General features: G+C 37.8%; 1 protein-coding gene across 11 annotated transcripts in view; it reads right to left on the reverse strand.

Annotated features, from left to right (window-relative positions):
- The window catches only part of LOC102540182 (uncharacterized), a 25,037-nt gene continuing 4,621 nt past the window's right edge, over positions 1-20,416 (reverse strand). For 2 of the 11 annotated variants that reach the window (XM_072968663.1, XM_072968662.1), the window contains exons 3-6: positions 17,525-18,059; positions 6,566-6,692; positions 6,202-6,297; positions 1-2,397 (exon numbers count right to left, since the gene is read on the reverse strand). In XM_072968663.1, coding sequence (XP_072824764.1) covers positions 716-2,397; positions 6,202-6,297; positions 6,566-6,692; positions 17,525-17,641 — 2,022 coding nt within the window. In that variant the 5' untranslated portion in view covers positions 17,642-18,059 and the 3' untranslated portion in view covers positions 1-715. Of the gene's footprint in view, positions 2,398-6,201; positions 6,298-6,565; positions 6,693-7,923; positions 8,006-16,862; positions 17,368-17,524; positions 18,060-20,416 lie in introns of those variants that run through there. The other 9 variants (XM_072968665.1, XM_072968666.1, XM_015248479.3 and 6 more) reach the window with 8 other exon arrangements.

Genomic DNA, 20,416 nt, shown 5'->3' on the forward strand with positions numbered 1-20,416 from the left:
TTCAAAGTTTTCTTCACTTCATTCTGTTTTACTGATTTTTCTTCAGAATTAACATTCTGCCGTTCAGTAAGACATACATATAGATGGCACATTTCTCTACAATCATTGTACTTTCAAGGTCTTCCTCTCATAGAAATGGTCCAATACTATTGTTAATGATGATCATTAAGTCATTTAAATCCTCAAACTCATTTAACCCTTACAATCTAACAAGTAAGCAAACAGAAACAAAATTGTTACTTTCCAAAAATTAGGAAGTAAGAGGTACTGAAAATAAGACGTGCCAAATAAGTTGCATGACATAACACAAGGCTTTCCCAGGTTAATTACAAAACATAAATTTGCCTTTCATAAGAATCTGTGGAAGTGCAACAAGATTTAAGTAGTGATGGAAGGTTTCTCTATAAGAATTGGATTTAAATTCTGTATCAATGATGTGGAGAATGTTTTGAGAATATTCAAAAAGGATTCACACTGTTATCTCATTCATTTGGTTTTACTCAGATATTCTGTAACTGACAACCAATCAGTAAATGTTCTTCTCCTCTGTTAATACAGATTGCAATAGGAATTCTTTGCTATTGAGTGTTTTGTGCTCCATCAAAAGGTTTTCCAATATTACTTACACAATGGGTTTTCTCAAAAGAAGGAATTAACTGACATCAATTAATGAATCATGAATAAAGACTTTTCTACATTTTTATATCATAAGATTTCACAATAATGAAGTAAAGTGAGAGTTTGGAGAAAATGCTGTCTCAAGATCTTTATATTCATAGGATTTCTCAAAAGTGTAAATATTCTGGTGTTGAGCAAAGTCTGAGTCATGACTAATGGTATTCCCATAGTCTTTCCATTGATACGGATTCTCACCATTGTGAATTTTCTTTTCAGTAAAATATGAATGGTGACTAACAAACTGGTCATTTTCCTTACATTTATAGGATTCTACCTCAGTATGAATTTTCCTATGTCGTGTAAGCTGGGAACCCCAGATAAAAGATTTCCCACATTCTTTACACACATAAGGTTCCTCACCAGTATGTATTCTGTGATGTCGTGTAAGTTGTGAACCCCAGAGAAAGGCTTTTCCACATTCTTCACATTCATATGATCTCTTTCCAGTATGGATTTTCTGATGTCGATTAAGTTCTGAACCACGAAAAAAGGTCTTTCCACATTCCTTACATTCATAGTTTCTCTCACCAGTATGAATTTTCTGATGTCGATTAAACTCTGAGCCATGAAGAAAGGTCTTTCTGCATTCCTTACATTCATAGAGTTTCCTCTCATTATGAATTTTCTCATGTTGAGCAAGGTATGAGGCCCAAATAAAAGTCTTCCCACATTGCTTACATTCATAAGGTTTCCTACCAGTATGAATTCGCTGATGTCGTGCAAGGTGTGAACTCCAGATATAGGCTTTTCCACATTTCTCACATTCATAGGGCTTCCTGCCAACATGAACGTTCTGATGTTGAGCAAGATTTGAACCACGAATAAAGGCTTTTCCACATTCTTTACATTCATGAGATTTCTCACCAGTATGAATTCTCTGATGTTGGGTTAGATGTGAGCCACGAGTAAAAGCCTTCCCACACTCCTTACATTCATAAGGTTTTTCACCAGTGTGAATCCTCTGATGTTTAGTAAGATGTGATCGCTGACTAAAGGCCTTCCTACATTCATTACATTCATAGGGTTTCTCACCAGTATGAATTCTCTGGTGTCGAGTAAGGTCTGAGCCACAACTAAAGGCCTTCCCACATTCCTTACATTCATAAGATTTCTCACCTGTATGAATACGCTTATGGACACTAAGTTGCGAATGAAATCTAAAGGCCTTCCCACATTCCTTACATTTAAAAGGTTTTTCACCAGTATGGATTCTCCTATGACCAGTAAGACTTGAACGCAAACTAAAAGACTTCCCACATTCTTTACATTCATATGTTTTCTTAGCAGTGTGAGCTGTCTGATATTTAGTAAACTCTGAATTGGGAAGAACAATCTTGCCACATTCCTTATTGTCACAAAATTTTTCACCAGTTTGAATTAACTGTTGTTGAATACAGTCTGAGCCAGAATAAAAGGCTGTACTACACTCTTTAAATACATTCAGTTTCTTTCCTATATCAAGTCTATGATGCAGATTAAAAGCTGTGTCCTGGTTAAAAGTGGGAATTTTTTCACAGGAGAGTAAAACATGCTTAAAACATTCTTCCTGATTTTTCTGTAGTGTTTCAAACCGACTTTTGCTCTCCCAATCACCTCTAAAACATAAACATTCAAGACTACGTTTTTTACAAATTTCCATTATTTCCCATTGAGGAAATTCTCTGTGAAAAACGCCATTTTTTGGTGATAACTTCTTGGTCTGACACCTGGACTGCATGTCTGAAAAATAAGAAGATAAATTCATACAGTTTTACTGTTCAAAAAAATAAAATTTCCAATGCTGACATAAGAGTTGAATCCTAAAATAAACAGAGCATATGAAATGTGAATGGGTTTAAAAATTCTCAAATTCTGGGCAATATGAAAAAAGCCTAAAAAATAAATAGAAAATTTAAAAGAACTGATAAAAGTTGAGGCAGGTGATTAGATATATAAAGTTTTGTTTGGGTCAAATTCATCTGAGGAGTTCAACAACAAAAAAAGATTGTTCAGGTACTACCCCAATCATGGAATACCACTTAAAGATTTAAGACTGTTTCACCCAGTATGGTATAATCAACATTTAGCACATGTTAAGCATTAAAAGATTAATTCTCTAAAAAAAAAAAAAAAGAGGTAAGTGCCATTCTTTTTCTCCAGTGAGAAATTTATCCATGGTTTGAGTCATGTTTCTTCCCATTTCTCTTTTTTTTCCATTTGGATATTTGTAAATTTCTTCACTCCCTAAAAAAAATTTTGACCCTGTTTTTCATTTTATCTGCTCTCTCTTAAATTTTTCTTATTTTGCCTAATTTCTCCTTGCTTCAGCATTTGCTTCATTAATTCTTTCTTTTAAGCAATGTTTATTTGGTTAAAGGGCTTGTGCACAGACTCACTCACCCCAAGACTCAGGGAAATAGCAGCAGGTTGAAAAATGCCTAGTCCATAATCGGAGATTCATTTGGTAAAGCATCTACTGGAATCCACTGGAACTCTCTCCAGGCGTGGAGGTGCTGGTGAGGGCCATTTTTGTGCTCTCCCTCTACCCTGCTAGCACCAGTGGGTGGTGCTACCCAGAGCCCCAGTCAAGCTCGTGACTGGACTTGCCCCAGCCCAGTGTGCCCCACGGCCTGACCCAACCCATTGGGTGGTCTTGCCCTAGCCTGGTGCCCCCTCTTGTGGCCCCACCCAACACAAGTCCAGTCAACACAGGGGATGACCCAAGCCCACTCCCAGGTGCAGTCCACAAGGGGACAGGCCTTGAATGCCTGGCTCTGAGGGCCAGGAGGGCTTGTTTCTGGGTTCCATGAGACTGAAACAATCAAAGTTTTTGGCAGGCTATTACTCTCAGGGTACTACACAGACAGCAGACTGAAACACAACCCCAGTCTTAACAGTTTTTCAGCAGAAACTTTGCTGGCCAGAATGGGAGTGGCGTGATATATTCGAAGTGCTGAAAGCAAAAAACTTTCAATCAAGAATACTCTACCTGATAAGGTTATCATTCAGAATTAAAGGAGAGATAAAGAGTTTTCCAGACAAGCAAAGGCTAAAAGAGGTCACCACCACTACACTGGCCTTATAAAAAATGTTAAAGGGGCTTCTTTAAGCTGAAAAGAGAGGGCACTAATTAGTATAAAAAATAGGAAACTAAAAATCTCATTGGTAAAAATAAATATATACTAAAGGTAGTGGACTAAACACTAATAAAGCTAACATAAAAGCTAAAAGACAAAAGTAATAAAGTCTGTAACTACAATAATTAGTTAAGGGATACACAAAATGAAAAGATGTAAAATATGAAACCAGAAACAAAATGTGGGAGAAGGGGAGTAAAACTGCAGAGTTTTAGAATGCATTCAACTTAATTTGCTATCAACTTAATATGGACCATACACACACACACTGATATCTGTAAGCCTCATGGTAGCCACAAAGCAAAAACGATAGTAAATACGGAAAAGATAATGAGAATGCAATCTTATTTAAAAAAAAAAACAGTAAAGAAAGTCATCAAACCACAAGGGAGAAGAAAGAAACAAGATATAAGAAAGAACAGGCAAAACTGCAGTTAGGGAGAACATGTCCTGGCTCTATGTTGAAACATGTGTGAAACAGTTACGGGTGTAAATCAATAGTTACAGGTTGTTTAAGATATTCATACAGTTTTGTATGACTTAAAATAAATTTTCAATGACTAATCAATTAATTATCTTAAATTAGTTGGGCACATGATCTTTTAATTTTAAATCTTTTGGCTGAGGAATTTCCTATGTGAAATACAACTATCATTCCTTGTGGAAAAAGCCCAGGAATAACTGACATGTACCAATAGTGGTAACTTTAGTAACAAAAATGCAAAACAACCTTAATATATAACAATATATTCATAATATGTGAAAATAAACAAAAATAGAAAAGGTACATGGTAGTGTTTAAGGAATAAAAATATAAGACAAAATTATATATACCTTATGGAACACAGGAAGTTTTAAAAGCATTTATTTTGAAATAATTTGTAAAGATAGTCCAAAGAGTCTTCTGTACCCTTTGCCCAGTTTTGCCCAATGAATATATCTTACATAATTATAGTACAATATCAAACCATGAAATAAACATTGGCACAATATATGTGTATAATTTTACATCATTTCATCACATACGTGGATTCCTATAACCACCACGACAATCAAGATACAGAATTAGTCCATCACTACAAAGATGCTCTCTCATGCTATCTCTCCTTTTTTTTTTCAATTGGCAGGGGGAGGTAATTATGTTTTATTTTACTTTTAGAGGAGGTACTGGGGATTGAACCCAGGACCTCAAGCATGCTAAGCATGCACTCTACCACTTGAGCTATACCCTCCCCCTCATACTATCTCTTGCAGTCATAACCACCACCGCCACTGCCCCTTTCCTAACCCTTGGCAGTCACTAATATATTTTCAATCTCTATAATTTTGTGATTTCCAGAATGTTGTATAAATGGATTCATATAGTATGTAAATATTATATGTCAATTACATTTTTGAGATTGGAATTTTTCATTCAGCATGATATCCTTGAGATTCATTAAAGTTTTTCCACATATTAATAGCTTGGAAAAAGAAAAATGTTAAAACATAAATGTAGGTTCTGGAATTTAAAAACATGACTCCAATAAGGAAATAAAATTATTTTTCCCTTGATATTTCAAATAAAAAAGAAGCTCCAAGAGTATGTTACTTCGATCTGAGTCCTGCCCATTACAGGAAATTCATGAATTATCAAATAGTTGCCAAATATACCCCTTGGTTCCTTTTGACAGCCAGAATCTGTCTTTTATGACACTATACTCTCTCCTCATTGTCTTTCATTAGTCCTAACCTCTCTCGTGCCATTTCCTCTTCACAGTAGCCAGAAACCATAACAAAGCAGCCTATTAGGCATTCTCTTAATGTAGAGCCTACTTTGCAGAAATTTATGAAGAGGCTCCAGTCAGAAAAGAATACCAAGTTTCTAAATTGATTACATACTCTGTTAACCCTTCTAAACCTAAAATGAAGTTAGAAAATCAATAAATATTGCTTAAAAGAAAGGATTAATGAAGGAAATGCTGAAGCAAAGAAAAACTAGGCAAAATAAGAAAAATTCAAGAGATAGCAGATAAAATGAAAAAGAGGGTCAAAATTTATTTAGGGAGTGAAGAAATTTACAAATATCCAAATGGGAAAAAAAAAAAGAGAGAAATGGGAAAGAACTTGATCCAAACCACAGATAAATTTCTCACTGGAGAAAAAGAATGGCACTTACCTTTTGTAACATGAAGGAAAAATGAGAACACTGACATGAAGTGGTATTTGAAGGTAAAGAGAATGTTCATTTGGAAATTCACTTTGAAAAGGTTACTTTTATTCCCAGGTCTCAGGCCTTTATCTACAGGTTTTTGGCCTCTGCAGGGGGAATTCTAGAATAGTATTTCAGAGGTGTTGCTGCCTCACTAAACAGCCAGACTGCTATCTGCAGTGATGGTCCCCTTGTGCCTGCTCAGCCCTCACTCACCTGGGCAAGGTCCTCCTGTCTCATTCTTCAAAACCATCCAGGGCTCTTTCCCCTTCTCCAGTAAAGAGAACACATCTGGCTGATAAATGCAAAGTCCTGATCAGAAGATAAGAAATAGGAAATTACCACATGGTAAGGCTTCTGTAAGTCCCTTAGTTTTTAGGAAGGGCAAGAAAAAGGCATAAAGGATTTGTAAAGAATAGGGAGGATGGAGGTTCCCAATGATGATGACTACTGCCAAACTTATAAAGCATAAACCATTTTCCTAGAAATAGGTCAGAAATCCCACTAGACACTTGAAAGACAATCCAAAAACTCACAATGTACAAATCAGGAATTTATGGGGTCAAAATCTGAATCTTACCCAGTGAGACCATGTTGCTGTAGTTCTCCAACATCACATCTCTGTACAGACCTCTCTGCTCCAAGTCCAGGCACTCCCACTCCTCTGGAGAGAAGTCTACAGCTACGTCCCTGAACACCATCAACTGCTGAAATGACAAACCCAAGCATCAATGGTGAAATTAAAAGAAATCTTCCAGATGTAAGAGGAAATGATGGAAAGGGGCACTGCAGGGAATGGTATACATACTGAGCAAAAAACTGGAGTTAGGTGCTTATAGTATGGGGGGAGATAATACAGAAATTAGTGTCCCTGAAGCCAAGTGCCTATATGCTCTTTTGGATTTTTGTTGTTGTTTTTCATTAGTGACTCCTTTTTTTAAAAAAAAATTTTTGGAGGAAGTAATTAGATTTTTATTTATTTATTTTTAGAGGCGGTACTGGGGATCGAACCTAGGACCTTGTGCATGCTAAGCATGTGTTCTACCACTTGAGTTATACCCTCCCCCCATATGCTCTTAAAATCTCCTGTTGTTTGGCAAAACTTTGTTATGATCTACCAGTAATAAACACCAAGACAACAGGGTGGTCACCCAGGATAACAGATATCATATGATTGAGCCCTTTGTTGATCTCACTTACAGGCTACACCAGCCTGGAATAATCAACTTCAGATTTACTATGTGTGAAAAAGTTTTTTTCTCTTAAGTTGAAAAGATTCTTTTTCCAATTTTTAAATTTTTATTTATTTATTTGTTTGTTTTTATGGAAGTACTGGGGACCTGAATGAGGATTCTTAAGAGATACACTCCCTAACTGAATACTATTTTCTGTGAAGAATGCATAAAATCTCTGGGCTCTCGGCTAAGTAGCTGACAATGAACACATGTCTTGCTAGTGATATTAATCTCTCACTGATTTCCTGGAGAGACCCCAGCTCTCTCTCAACTCAACCTTCTACTATACCCTCTATCTAAAAGCATGACAGAGTGCCATTACTAAAGTGAATACCAACCAACACCAACTCCCATCTTTCCTAACTGAAACACCCCATTACATAGAGTAAATAAAAGCTTTCACGTAGTGTGTCCTTTACAGCCACTCAGTTACACCTTGTTGAGCCATAGTTTAGAAAAGAAAGTCTCTACTATTTCCTTTAAGGGAATAATTTCTCCTCCTTCAGTGCTCTGTCAAAGTATTAGGACCCAGGAAGTAGTGAGTGCCATGCTGGAGAGAAGAGGGACATCTAGGGAGGGCACTGCACTGTTTCATGGCTATCATTTACCACACTGAATAGTGATTCAGGTAAGCAGTTTAAGAATAAGGAATAAAAATTTTCACATGGGATATAATTTGGGAGAAGGGCCAATTCCAACTCACATGGGTCATAATTTAAAATTCCAAGAGTTGCTCAGTCTTCTGGATTCCTCTCCCGGTGAAACAGAGCCTTCAGAAAATAGAGCTAGAGGGAAGGAATCATGAAAAGTCAGGCTTTCCTTAGAGATTTCAAATGGACTAAGAACCATTCTCTTCCTTGAAGGAAGGTCCTAGGGAGTCTACAGAAATCCTGGTCCTCAAATGAACTATCTACAAAACAGAAACAGACTCACAGACATAAAGGACAAACTTATGAGTACCAAGGGGTAAATGAGGTGGGGGATAAACTGGGAATTTCAAATTTGTACCTCTTGGAGAGTGATGAAAATGTTAGCTATCTTGATTGTGGTGATGGTTTCACTGGTGTATACATCTATCAAAATTCATCACTGCACATCTGAAATATGTGCAGTCTACATTACAGGAATCATACCACAATAAAGGTGTTAAAAAAAAAAAAGGAAATCCTGGTCCTATTCAAAACCCAAGAGACTCAACTCAGGATGAAGTTTCAAAACTGAATCTGAAACAACAAACAAACAAACAAAAACCTGAATTTGAAACAACAACAATAAAAAAAAGATGGAGTTTCAGTCCAATTAGTTATCCTAAATCATGACATGGATCAAGGTATTCTGGATACAAGAATAGAGCATTTGACTTGCTCTGAATACCCTCTTTAACAATATGCACCCCAAGTTAGACATTCCCAAGGGAACTCTCCAATCTGTGTCTGACACTGGGGATTCAGATAAATATGTCGCAGGACCTGCCCTCAGGGAACTCACAGTCAGAAAAGTAAAGAAGCAATCACAATATAGTAAGAGCTAAAGGTTATCATGGCTGTAGAAGAAGGGGAGTCAAGTAGTTCAAAGGAGCCCAAACCAAACTAGTTACTAAGGGAGAGCTTTCTACAGCAGATGGCACTTCAGCTGTCTTCAGGGGCTTACCAGAGAGGACAGGCCAAAGGAAGAATTTTCAAGCAGAGGAAACAATATGTCAAAATTAAACATAGTATCTTTGTGCATTCAAGGAGTACAGGGTTGAAGAAAAGACCAATGACAGATGGAGACTTGTGTAGCAGGGACCAGATCATGAAAACTCCTCAAAGATAGGCTATGGAGGTAAGGCCTTATCTTAGATGTACTAAGAAATCATTTTACATTTTAAAGTAAGGTTTTAAAATATTTCTAATTACAGATACAACAGAGTTGGTGTGTGAGGGCAGAGGAAAGACTGATATACTCAATCTGGGAAGGGGGTGGTTCATGAAAATTTCAGGTGAAGCATATAGTACAAATTTGGTTTAGGAGACAGACGATTTCAGTGGTATAATAGGACTTAAAGTGCTTCGGAAAAAGAATAAAGAGCTGAAGAACAAATTATGCACGGAAATACACTTTGTGTTGGGAAATGGAAAGGACCTGAAAGATTATTATATAGTTTCAGGGAAGAATTACAGTTGACCTTTGAACAACGCCCACCCTCACACAGTTAAAATAGGCACATAACTTTATGGAATTCCTCTATATCCATGGTTCTGCATCTGAGGATTCAATCAACCCAGGATTCAACCAACCAGGGGAACGTGTAGTACTACAGTATTTATTTATTGAAAAAATCCATGTATAAGTGGACCTTCCCGGTTCAAACCCATGTTGTTCAAGGGTCAACTGTAGTTCTAAACCTGACATTACTCCCCTTGGAAACCATGTGGAAAGGAACAAGGAAAATAAAAGTAAATCCTAACCATCAGGAAACAGAAAACCGAAAACTCCAAATTACTTGGAAATGTGGCCAAAAGCAAAGGAAAGAACTATGTAGGAAACCTCAGAGATGCTGCAAAGAAAAATAAGAAATATTCATTCCCATGAGGAGCAGACCACATCCTGAAGCAAGTTTCTATAAGCAGGAATGATACGAAAAGAAGGTAACTGATGGTGGAGGTGGTAAAAGGACGCATGACAATGTCAGGGGGATTCAAGGTGGCAAAACACATAGGCTGCATTCTTTAAAAAAAAAAAAAGCTTTACCAAGATATAATTCATATGCTCTACAGTTAACCCATTTAACATGAGCAATTCAATGTTTTTTTAAGCAAATTAATACATGTGCAACCACCACAAGTCTATTTTAGAGTATTTTCATTACCTCAGAAGGAAACCCTATATCCTTCAGCTATTACTCTCCATCCTCTCAGCCCCTTACACTCTCGCTCTGCTTCTTCTCCAACCACAAGTAACCACTAATGTACTTCCTGTCTCTATAGATTTCTCTATTCTGGACTTTCATATGAATGGAATAATATAATATGTAAACTTATTGTGACTGGTTATCACAATTGTGAAAACATTTAACATAATGTTTTCAAGGCTCATCCAAGTTGTAGCATGTACCAGTATTTCACTCCTGAAGTAATGGCTGAATAATTCTCCGCTGAATGGACAGACAACCTTTTGTTTACCTGTTCATCCATTATTGGACATTGAGTTGTTTCCACCTTTTGACTATTATAAATAATACTGCTATGATCATTCATATACAAGCATTTAATACCTGTTTTGTAGTTTTCACAGTATGAGTTTTATACTTCAGTTATTAAATATATTAATAAATACTTTATTTGTTTTGGTACTATTGTGAATGGAACTGCTTTCTTAATTTCATTTTTGGATGGTTCATTCCAAGTGTATAAAAAATACAACTGATTTTATATATTGATCTTGTATCCTGAAACTTTGCTAAACTCATTTATTAGTTCTAACAGTGTTTCTGTGTGGTATTCCTTAGGATTTTCTATACAGAAGATTGAGTTATCTGAAAACAGAGATGATTTTACTTCTTTTCCAGTCTAGATGCTTTTTCTTTTTTTGTTTAATTCCCCTGGCTAAAACCTCCAGTACAATATTGAATAGAATTGGCAAAAGCAGACATTCTTGTTTTGTTCCTAATCTTAGGGGGAAAACACTCAGACATTCACCATTAAGTTAGCTGTAGGATTTTTGTAGATGCCCTATCCAACTGAGGAAATCCCTTTTCATTCCTAATTTATAGTGTTTTTATAATGAAAGTGTATTGGTTTTTGTCAAATGCTTTTCCTATGTTTATTAAAATGATCACATGATTTTTGCTTTTTATTTCTATTGATATGATGTATTACATTAATTGATTTTTGGCTGTTCAGATAACCTTTTGTTCCTGGGATATATTCCACTTACTTGGTCATGTCGTATAATTCACTTTACATGTTGCTGGATTTGGTTTGTTAGTATTTTGTTGAGAGTTTCTGTACTGTACTCATATTTTTATGAGATAAGCTCTGCCTGTTTTGCTATCAAGGTAATACTAGCCTCATCAAATGAATTGGGAGGAGCTTGACTATAGTTTTTAATTACAGCAAAGAAGACACTGTGGAACTCAGAGCTGACAGTAGGAGTCTTCCTGAAGCAGGTTAGGTTCTGAACAACAAAGAAGGCCTGGCTATTCAGAGGGGGTCTCTTTTAAAGAAACTGTCTTCTACTGTAGTAGAGGAAGGAACTCTTGAGTGGAAGAAGCTAAAAAACTACCTTTGCCCTATTCCCCTTTTTCATAGGAAAGTGCCAGTGACAGATCTAAAAAAAAAAAAAAATCACATTCCAAAAACAGAAACAAAATTAGAAACACTGTGTCCAAAGATACTGTTAGATAAAATTTTGAAAAGATTGCTCATAAAGAAAACTCACTAAAAAAGTTCAGAAAAGATTAAAATTATTACCCAACATTCCAATATGAATAAAAAAGAAATTTATGATATAATCAATATAAAATTATGATATAATCAGAAGCAAGATTACATGCACATGTGGTACAATGATCTCAGGAAAGGGAAGGGAGTGACAGTAGACCATACATGAAAGTTAGCAGAATTCAAGAATGGAAGAGAACATAGGCAAAACCACTTTAGAAATGAAGAATAAATTACAAAGAGCACAAGATATGACAAATACCACGGAAAGTACAGCATGGAACAAAAAATATAGAAATTAGCAAATGGAACAAAATGAAACAAAGACAGACATGACAATTATTGGAAAAAAAATGAAAGTCTGAAGTGATACAACTTGCAGTGCCCCTAAAGATGAAATCTAAATCAAGGAAGAGAATAAATGTTAAAGACTACATTTTTAACAGTCAAGAATAATTTTCTGAAATAACACACAAATATACATAATGAAAATACACATATTGCAGGAGAAAATGACTCACATTGTCCCTACCAAAATACTTCCTAATAAAATTATTAGACTAAAACCTATGAGGAATCAAAATAAAAATATCAAATATGCTTTTTCCTATTAAGAAAAAGGAAATTCAGTTGTCATTAGACTTCTCCACTGCTAAATTCAGTGCTCCAAATAGTGAGGCAGCCCCTACAGTATACTTGTGGAAAAACAAATGAGTGCAGTCAGAGATTTCACATACAGACAACCTGTCCTTCAGGTATGAAGGATATAAAGAGTTCTACGATGCAAGGATTTGGGGACTATTGTTCACACAAGCCCGTTCTGAAGTATTGGTGGACATATTTCAGCCAAAAAGGAGGCAATAGGGAAAATTTCAGCAAAAGCAGTGATGCTGAGCATATTTAAATGCAAATCTAAATCAAAAAGTAAGATGGAGATTATGTTAGCCTGCGTGCTAGATGGCCCCCAAGGGTACCCAATATTTGTTATTAACATTGTGTAGTTGCCTCCTACACTGAATAGGGCTGACTTGTGTACTAAAAGATGTTGTGGAAGGGTGGAATATGAGGATAGATCATAAAAGATATTCTGGCTCCTATCTTATATACTCTTGCTGTCCTTTTGCTCTGGGGAAAGCCAGATGACAAGTCATGAGGACACTCAAGCAGCCCTGTGGAGGTCCACATAGAGAAGAACAGGATCTATTGCCAACAGTCATGTTAAAGAATCATCTTGGAAGGTGATCCTCCAGCCCCAGCCATGCTTTCATATGACTGTAGCCCTGCCCAAAAGTTTAGCTGCAACTCCATGAGACCCTAAGCCAAACCTCCATGCTAAGCCACTCCTGAATTCCTGATCCACAAAAATGGTGTAAAAAAATAAATACTTGTTATTTTAGGGTAATTTTATAGCAATAAGTGACTAATATAGTGATAAAGGTTATAAAATGGAAAATACACAAGTTCATCAATTACCTCATTTGTAGTAACTAAAAGAGAAAGGACATCATTTAAAGCTGAAAAGTCATGAATAGAAACTTAGAAATATTTAAGAATACAAATGTAAAGTGAGAGTAAAAATGTCAACTGCATTTCAATGTACATGTAAAAATTAAGAAATTAAAAATTATATTTCAAGTGATAGCATTTGTAATAGCAACAAAAATTCAAATATCTATTTAAACTTTAACAAAATATGTACAAGGTCTCTATATTATTATAAATAAAACACAGAAATTAAAGAATATCTAGCGAATAGAGGAATTTAACCCGTTTATGAGATGAAAGGCTGATGATTTTCAAGATGTCATTTATCCTCAATATAACAGTATAGGAAGATTAAAAGTAAAAAGATGGTAAAAGATACACTATGCAAATCACAATCAAAAGAAAGCTGAAGAGGCAATACTAATATAAAACAAGGTATATTTCAGAGCAAAGAAAATTACTAGGGAGAAAAGATGGTCTTCCCCAAAGGAAGTGTCCTTTGCTCAAAAACTTGAACAGATACTTCCCAAAGGACAGGCAAAGGACCTCAGTAGGCACTTCCCAAAGGAAGATACCCAAATGGTCAAGAGTCATTAAAACAAAAGCACTCAACTTCATTAGTTATAAGTTAAGAAAAACACAGTGCAATACTATATAGATCCACCATACTGGCAAAAATTTTACAGTCAGACAATACCACGTGTGAATGAGAAAGTGGAGTAGTTGGAACTTGCATAAACTGTTGACTGGAGCATTAACTGATTCAACCATTTTGGAAAACTGGCAGTACCTGCTTAAGTGGATTTGCATATCCTATGACCCAGCAAGTCTCTCCTAGAAATAGACCTAACAGAAACAGATACACATGAATGCAAAATGACAAATATGAGAAAGCTCCTAGCATCATTATTCGTGAAAGTCCGAAGTTGGAAAAATTCAAATGTCTGTCAACAGTATGGTAACTGTTGAATGGACAAATATAGTTGGTATATTCAGGCACTGGAATACTAGTGCATTTAGCAATGCAAACAGTAAGGTGTTTCTACACACAACAATATGGATGAATCTCACAAACATAATGTTGAACAAAAAAGGCAAAGCAAAAGGCTGAATACTGTGATTTCACTGATACGTAAGTTCAAAAACAGACAAAATTGATATATGGTGGTTACTCTGGGGGAGCTACTGACTGAACATGAATGCAAGAGGGACTTCTGGGATGTAGGCAATGTTTATTTCTTGATCTGGCACTTACTACATGGGTGTTCCCTTTGTGGTAACTCAAGGAATACAGTTTTGATTGTATTGGTTTCTTGAATGTATTATCATGTATATACTTGCATGCATATAGGATAAACTTCAATAAAAAGTTTATTTTACAAATTATGGAGAAATGTATAAGGCAAATGCAAACAAACAAAAATAAGCAAGGGCCATGATCTTGAGCATGTGAAAATACTAAAGTCTAAAATTCACAATAAACACATAACAATTATGAGTATCTATTTATCACTTTCATAAAGCAGAAGTTACAGGTTATACAAGATAAAATTTCATTAATAATAGAGAAGAGAATTTTAATACATTTTTCTCAATCCAAGATAAATCAAGTAGAAAACAAACAGCTATAAACTGGCCATATATTATATCAAAAAGAGAAATTTATTAAATCCCAATGTTAAAAAATATGACAATGCAGCAAAACTATAAACTAAAAAAAGAGGGGGCCTATGTGCTTTACCTAAAGTCCTGAATTTTATCAATAGGAACTGATGTTCCTCATGTCACAGGGCCCAAAACCCTTCCACAGCACTGAGGCTAGGACACTACACCACTGTATTAGTTTTCTACTACTGAGTAACAAATTATCATAAATGCAGTGGCTAAAAACAATACAACTTTATTAACCTTACTGTTAGGTAAAAGTCTAACGTGGTTCTCACTGGGCTAAAATCAAGGTGTTGGCAGAGTTGTTTTCCTTTCTGCAGGCTTTAGGGGAGAATTAATTTCCCTACGTTTTCTGGTTTCTAGCAGCCAACAACTCTCCTTGGCTCAAGACTACCTTCCTTTATCCAGCCAGCAACTTTGCATCTCTTGGCAACTTTGCACCACTGTTCCGTGATCACATCTCCCTCTGACTCTAAACTCAGCTGGAAAAGGTTTACTGACTTAAAGATCCATGTGATTAGTTTGGGCCTAACTGGATAATCTAGGATAATCTCCTCACTTCAAGGTCCTTAACTTAAGCCTATCTACAAAGTCCTTTTTGCCTTGAAAGGTGAGATATTCACAGGTTCTAGGGATTAGGACCTAGACATCTTTGCAGAGGCATTATTCTGCTTACCCCAACCACTCTTAAAGGTTCTATCCCCGGCTTCCCTCTTTCAAAGGGCATACTCAAAACTCCACCTCCTTCTATCTAAACACTACCTCTCCAACACTGTTGTGAAAACCAACCAGAATAAACATCAAAATTCCCTTTATCCATCTTTATGAAATGGAGCAGGACCCTAAAGTGCCTTCCCAGGAGAGATCCTCCACCACCCAGTCTCCCCATATGTCCTCTGCCTGTCTTTTGTCTGCAGAAAAGCTTTAGTCAAAGAATAAATTTTATCAGAGAAATGAGAAAATGCAGAAACAAAGGAAAAGCAGTCATGCAGGACAAAATAATAATAGTTTAATCATTAAGCAAAGGCAAGGACCTTTAGTTCCTCTTGAAGGGCTATAAATAATATTCTGAGCCATATCCTTTGAGCTGTTTTGTAGATACTGAAACCCCACCAGATGGGAGAAGTTAACTACATGATGACCAGATTGTAGCCATGACATGAGCTGCCACAGTTCTGAGAAACGGCCTCAAGGAAATGGGAACAAACCCACGCTGGAACTGAAGATTAACTGTACTTAAAATTAAAACAATAAAGATGATGCTGATAAGACCACCACATGACCAATTTCAAGACAACTGTCAGTTTCTGCATGTAGCTCCCTCTCTTCACCTACACACCCTGAAACTCCCCTTTAAAAGCTCTTGCCCACCACTTCTCAGTGGGGAGTTGGCCTTTGGACATGAGTCCACTATGTCCCTTGGTTGCCAGCCTCTAGAATAAAGAAAATTTTCCTTTCTACCAATACTTGCCCCTTGAATATTGGCTTACAAGCAGCCAGATCTGAATTTCGGTAACATTTATGTCCATCATAGAAGTCCTAGGCTCTGTGGTCATCTTTCTTTACAGACAGTGTACTTCCCATCAGTTGGATGTCCCTTTTCTCATCACTCCCCAATTCTTGACACTTTCCAGTATGCCTTCTGGAATTCATAACTCAGTAATAACAAATCCCTTTTATCCTCAATCACTTCCCTGAACACTCCCTTCACCTTTGGGTCTAACAGAAATCTGGCTCTCTCCAGAGGTCTCTTGCAGCTCTCTCAATGTTTTTTTTTTCCTCCCTATAGCCTCTTGCCACTGAGTCTGGAAGTGAGACAGGTGTCATCCTTGCTCTTAGAACTTTTAGACCTTCCTCCTCCACAAAAGCTCTACTTTTGAATTTCATGCCAAGAAATTATAAATAACTCACCACATCTCACTACTGCTATCTACCAAATACTGAATAATTCTTTCCCCTTGTTTCCGAAAACTCACGGTTCATGGCTAGTTCTCTGCAATACTACTACCCTTCTTCTATTCCTGCAATTTCAATACACCCACACAGATAAGCCTGGCTTACTTACCTTTCCCTTCTACTTTTCCTTCTCTAACGGTTCATTCCCACCAGCATACTGATAGGTTATTTCTCCCCTACCAGTTGCTGTTCCATTTCTCTGCTTATATTTACAAAGAAACTCTTGGAATACGTGGTCTACACTGTCTCCTACTCCCCTTCCCTCATTCTATGTTACCCTACTCCAACTAACAGCCACCACAGAAACTGCTCTCCACACATTCAGGAATGGCTGTGAATGTTACAAAACCCAATGCTCAGTTTCTGGCCCCACAGCTGCTGTTATCGCATTTACACAAACAGTTACGCACATGGTGACGCAGTCACAATCCTATACGTGCACAGTCACACCTAAATAGTCCATTACAATCACATACAGCTCCAGTCACCACCGCATCGTCTACGTGTACACGTACACACACACACACACACACTTCTACGATTCTCCTGCAATTACCCCCACCCCTCGGTCTTTTATCCATTTCACACAAGCACCGAAGGTTCCCTATCGCGACCGCTGGCGCGCGCGGGGGCACAAACAACTCCCTACTACCTTCCCTCCCACACCGCCGGTAAAGCCTCAGACTCCGAAAACGTTAGCTCCTCACTGCCTCCCCCCGCGGCCTCGGCCTCTCTGGGGTCATTCCGCTTCCGGGTCTCAGACTCACTCACCTGGCTCTGCGGTTCCCTCAAGCCGTGGATGTGCCTCAGGGACTCGCGGGGAATCCCCCGTCCCGTCCTGAAAGGGCCGGTGCGCGGACGGGACGCTGCCTTGGGTACAGTGGACATTGGGAAATGTAATCCGGAGCCTAGGCTGCCTTTAACAGCCTAGAGCCCAACGGTTTCAATTCACAGGCCTCGGTCTTGGACCCTGTTCCTTCGCTCAGCAAACACTGTGTTCCTCACATCGCTCATACCCGTGGCAGAGCGCTTCAACGAGTTTCAGGCCGCGTTTAGAACACAAGCATCAACTGTCGACGTGACGCTACACTTTCTCCGCCAACCAGAGCGCCTCTCGGAGAACGTGGACAATAAACCATCGCGGTCTTTTGACTGGAAGGGGCCGAGATCGCGGTGGCCCCTGGGAAATGTAGTCCAGAGCCGTGGACATACCTCTTGAAGGATGGTGCAATTCTTTTCATCCCAAGCTTGCCACCTGGGACTCCGACAGATGTGGTATGGCAGAAAGGTCCTGAGTCTCTGTAGGCTTGGGGGTCGAATGAAAGGGAGGCTCTTATGAGGCACCACTCGGGGGAGGGGGGACCCCGTCCATGGGAGCTCCTTGAACGTTCACCAGGTGTGTTATCCCTCACATCCAAAAATACGTACCTTGTTCCAATTACCCTTAAAGTGTTGGTTTAAATTAATATTCATGGTTACATTAGTTGTTTTGTAAATGTTATTCGTGTCCGACCCATTCTATTTGCTGAAGTTAATACTTATCAGCGTTTTGCATTTGCTTCCTTTCATGTGTACTTAATTATTTAGATGTATATTTTTTCAATATTTTTAAAATCGTCTAGTAATCTTTTAAAATGCTTTCTTGAATTTTTTTTATTGTGAAATAAAATACCTGAAGAAAAATGCATAGAGTGTGTAAGTTCAGTGTAACTCAATACAAGTGAAGAAACAGTATTTTGTTCATATCTCAGGAAGAAACCGCCCACCTCATGTGATCATTTCTGATCCCCGGCCCCCAGCTGACCACTATCCTGATATGTAATAATATCTTGGTTTTTCAGTTATTTTTCTTTGAAATTTCATAGGTGCAATCAAATTGTATGAATCTCTTACATTGCTTGGTTGATAAAAACCCTAACTGGAATAACTCAAAACTCCACACTAAAAGCTTTGCAGAAGGAAATGTATGCCCATTCAGGCATAAAAATTATTTTCCCTGGTTACTACAGTGTTATGGGACCTCAAGATCAACCCTCCCCTCAAGGTTTGATGATTCACTGGGAGAACTCGCAGCAAAACAATACAAAGCAAAATCAGCAAAAAGAAAAGGTGCGTGGGGCAAAGTCCAGGAAAAACCAGGCACATGTTTCCAAAGATCCTTTCCCAGTGGAGTCATATAGTCTGTTAATTCCCCCAGGAACAAGTTATGACAGCACATGTGAGATGGTGCCAACAAGGAAAGCTCATTAGAGACTCCATACCTAGGGTTTTTACTGGGGCATTGGTCACATAGGCAGTCTCTGCTTGGCACATACCAGAATTTCAGACTCCCAGAAGGAAAGCAGGTGTTTAACAAAAACCATATTGTTTGCACAAGCACTTAGGGCATCGTGAGCCATTCTTATCAGTTAGGACATTGGGAATCTTCTTGAAAACTAAGTTCTAGTCACAAGCTAAGGGCCAAACTTCACGCAGACATTTCAAAGGATAAGAAGTCTCAGGTTTGCTTTATTACCCTTTTCTGCACACTGCTGTCGTAAACAAAATATCTGGCTTCAACAACAACAAGTTACAAGGCATACAAAAAGGAAAGAAAAACCAAGACACTCCCAAAACACAAAGCAACAACCAAAAGTAGACTCAGGTGTTCTTAGCTTGTTGCTGCATAATTTCAATCTCTGCCTCTATCCTCATGGGTTCTTCTATGTCTTTTCAACTTCTGTCAGTTGTAAGTGGATTTAGGTCACACCCTGATAATCCAAGATAATCTCACCTAGAAATCCTTAACTTAATTACATCTGTAAAGACCTTTTCCCCCAGATAAGGTCATATTCCCAGGTCTTGGGGATTAGGATGTAGACATATCTCTGGGGTGCCACCATTCAACCCAAAACAACCTGGTACTATATTTAGTTTTATCCTAATAGATTTCCTTATAAATCTCATCTTGTCTCTCTGCTATAAATAACATCTAGGTACTAACAATATGAAGAAGTCACAAAATGGCTTCCCTGATGCCAAGACAGCTTAGAGTTTGCTGTGATCGATTAACTTGTTTTCTCCGAGTTCTTTCTAACTATCTCGTTGCTTTTTTCTCCTTTGCAACTGCTATTGTTTAACTTGCTTGAATGATTACATGCTTAGCAACCCCAACCCGATGATTTATGCCCTATCCTAAATAACTTGTATCCAAAACCCCAGAAGCTATTTTCCAGAAGGAAGGTCACAGAATGATAATACTGAAGGAACAGCCAGATCCTCAAAAAAAAAAAAACCCAAAAAAACACCATGACACCAGAGGGATCAGACCTGATAACGCCAAGGCCACAAGCAGTGACCTACTTAACAGACCACTAGAAGTTCCCAAGACACAAGATATCCTTTTGTAAAGGATTCTTGTTTGTTATCACTGATATGCTCCACCCCGTTTGCCTATGTAATCACCAGGTCCCAACCTCAGGATGGATTCATTGTTTCCCAGGTATTAGCCTGCTGTGACTCGCCTTTGCCAGGCAAAGCAATCAAGTGGCTCTCTTCTTTGCTCCCAAAACTCTGCCTCTGAGTTTGAATTTGCTTTTGAGTGTGCAGAGGCTGATTTTTTGGCAACAAACATACAAATGTTTCTCTTTAGCATGGACTGTCCCAGTGGTTTAGCAGAGCAAA

The sequence above is a fragment of the Vicugna pacos genome, chromosome 9 (genome assembly GCF_048564905.1).
Source record: "Vicugna pacos chromosome 9, VicPac4, whole genome shotgun sequence".
Taxonomy (NCBI): Eukaryota; Metazoa; Chordata; class Mammalia; order Artiodactyla; family Camelidae; genus Vicugna; species Vicugna pacos.